General features: G+C 55.7%; 1 protein-coding gene across 1 annotated transcript; it reads left to right on the forward strand.

Moving 5' to 3' along the window:
• Positions 1-742: 742 nt before the first annotated feature.
• LRP88_09315 (uncharacterized protein) lies at positions 743-2,095 on the forward strand (the record flags this gene model as incomplete). Its single annotated transcript, XM_083245803.1, has 2 exons — positions 743-1,001; positions 1,056-2,095. The coding sequence occupies 2 exons, from the start codon at positions 743-745 to the stop codon at positions 2,093-2,095; spliced, it is 1,299 nt and encodes a 432-aa protein (XP_083100297.1).
• Positions 2,096-2,307: the final 212 nt, after the last annotated feature.

Below are 2,307 nucleotides of genomic sequence, written 5' to 3' on the forward strand. Positions count from 1 at the left end.
ACGATGCATAGGCGCTCGGATGGAATCGCTTCCGGTCAGCATCGCCAATGAGGATCGGTTCATGAGGTCCTTTGAGTCGCGCCTGACCTCGTATCATACACGGAGGAGAAAGGGGCAGGGCAAATCGGCGACTTGGCAAACACGAGTCTGCGTTGGCGCCCTCTCTGCATGCTCGAGGGGAGGGGATAAGCGAGTTACGACCTACTTTCTGGTCGTCACGGTGCATAGGCGCCCGGATGGACTCACTTCCGGTGAGCATCGCCAATGAGGATCAGTTCATGAGGCTCCTTTGAATCGCGCCTGACCTCATTTCATGCACGCTTACGACGAGAGGGGGCCACAGAGTTGCAGAATCCTTGCTTAGGATGACCTCCAAAGCAATCCGCCAGCGGCGGGCAGGGCGGGGACGCCAATCAAACAGCTCATGATATCCGACAGAGGTCGCACTCTGTTCCGAGACGGCGTCGTGGTGTGTCTCGAGGCATACCGATCAGCTTGTTGGCCCCCCCCAGGCGGAACGTGGCCGAGCTAGAGAACATAAATAAGGCCTCTGCCCGACACACTCATGGGTCAAAACCTTCAACATTGCACTTTTTTTTATCGCAAACGGCCCCCAGAGCCTTTCCGTGTTTCCGAGCCCCTTTTCTCATTATTCAACAAGATGGATCTGATCTTCAAGGAATATGATCCTTCCCGGCCGAAACAATAGCCCAAATAGAGACGGCACGTCAAAATCCAGGGGTTGGCGGGGAAGCACTTTCTGCCCGGCCCTCCTGCTGGCGAGTGTCTCGACCCCTCCGTGCCTCAGCATCCCGTTGGTGACCACCATTGCGGTCCTGTCGAGGATCTGAGTGAAGACCCTTATGCTGGTCTGCCTTCTCAAGAGGAATGCTTGAGCCACTCCTTCCCTGCCGCGGATGGGTCAAACACTTCTACGCCAGCCTCTACCGATTCGCTCGGTTTTCAGACGATCCCTACCACTCAGAGATGGAACAGTCAAGGTAAGAACACTTCCATGCTCTAAATCCTAAGCAGGAGCTAAAAATTACTTACAGACTCCGCCCTGGCTATTGAAGACCCTATACCGCAAGGCGGCCCCAGCCAGAGTTGCTCGCCACGGGACTTGCTATCTGATGATGCTCGTGCTCAGAGGGCCTCAGCCTCTGAGTTAAACCCTACACCCCTCGCTCAGAGCACCGGAGACCTACGCTTCCTGGCATCCACTGCAACCACCGAGCTGGAGGGCATGGGGGGGGCCAACTCGGCCGAGAGTGCTCAGGTGCCAAACACGGGAACCTTTCGGCCAAAGCGGCCACTTCCTGAAAGAGACGCCTCCGGCGGGTCCGAGGAGCGCGATTCAGAGCACGATCCATCACCAAAGCGACTAAAGCGATCTAGCTTTAATACTCCGTGCTGTCCACGGCTTATATCCGATGACACCTACTCTACCACTGCCTACAGGAGTGCCAGCCCACCGGGCCGAATCCCAGAGGAAGCTAGCCTACAGTTCCCGCGAATTCCTGCCTCCCGAGCCATCTCATCCCCAGCCCCTACAGGCGGCGGCATTTCCCTCGCCGATATCAGGCAGCTCCTTGAGGATCAGACCAAGCAGCTGTTCGAAAGGCAGTCCGAGCAGCTACTCGAAAGGCGATCCGAGCAGCTACTCGAAAGCTTCGCCAGGCGGCTTGATAGCCAGAGCAGGCAGATCAACCTTCTGACCGCCGAGGTGGAGTCTCTCAAGTGCAAGGCGAGCTCTAACTCGCAAGTTGGCGAGCGGCCTAGCGTCGACAACAACGACAGCGACAGCGACAGCGACAACACCAATGGCGACAGCGACGGCGAGGACGACAGCACAGAGCTCAAAAGCACTCAACGCCGCAAGTGGATAGCATCTGACGAGGCACTTCTTGGTCGACTCAAACTCGCCCAGAGCAATCACGGCTCACCATCTGACCACATTATTGCCGAGAAACTCAAGCGCTCAGTGGAGGCGGTAAAACAACATTGGACTATTATGCAAAACACAGGGAGGGGGAACGGCAAGGGACGCGACAAAAAGGCACGAAGTCGGAAGAAGGCTCTATCAAGCCTCTAGAATGTGCCCTCGTTCATTGGCTCATATTACTGTGCGGCGACTAGAACGAAACACCACTTTGAGAGGGCGGCGCTCTATGTCTATCATCGCAAATAAGCGGCAGATGCATCATGTCGCAAGAGAATAGGTGGAAGGCTTGATGTGGGAACAGTCTTTTAGGTTTTGATAGACTATTTTAGTTTCTTGCATAGAGGGTCGAATTCTGGCTTACT

Source organism: Fusarium phalaenopsidis, assembly GCF_050370095.1.
Source record: "Fusarium phalaenopsidis strain FUZ10S chromosome Unknown contig_32302, whole genome shotgun sequence".
NCBI lineage: Eukaryota > Fungi > Ascomycota > Sordariomycetes > Hypocreales > Nectriaceae > Fusarium > Fusarium phalaenopsidis.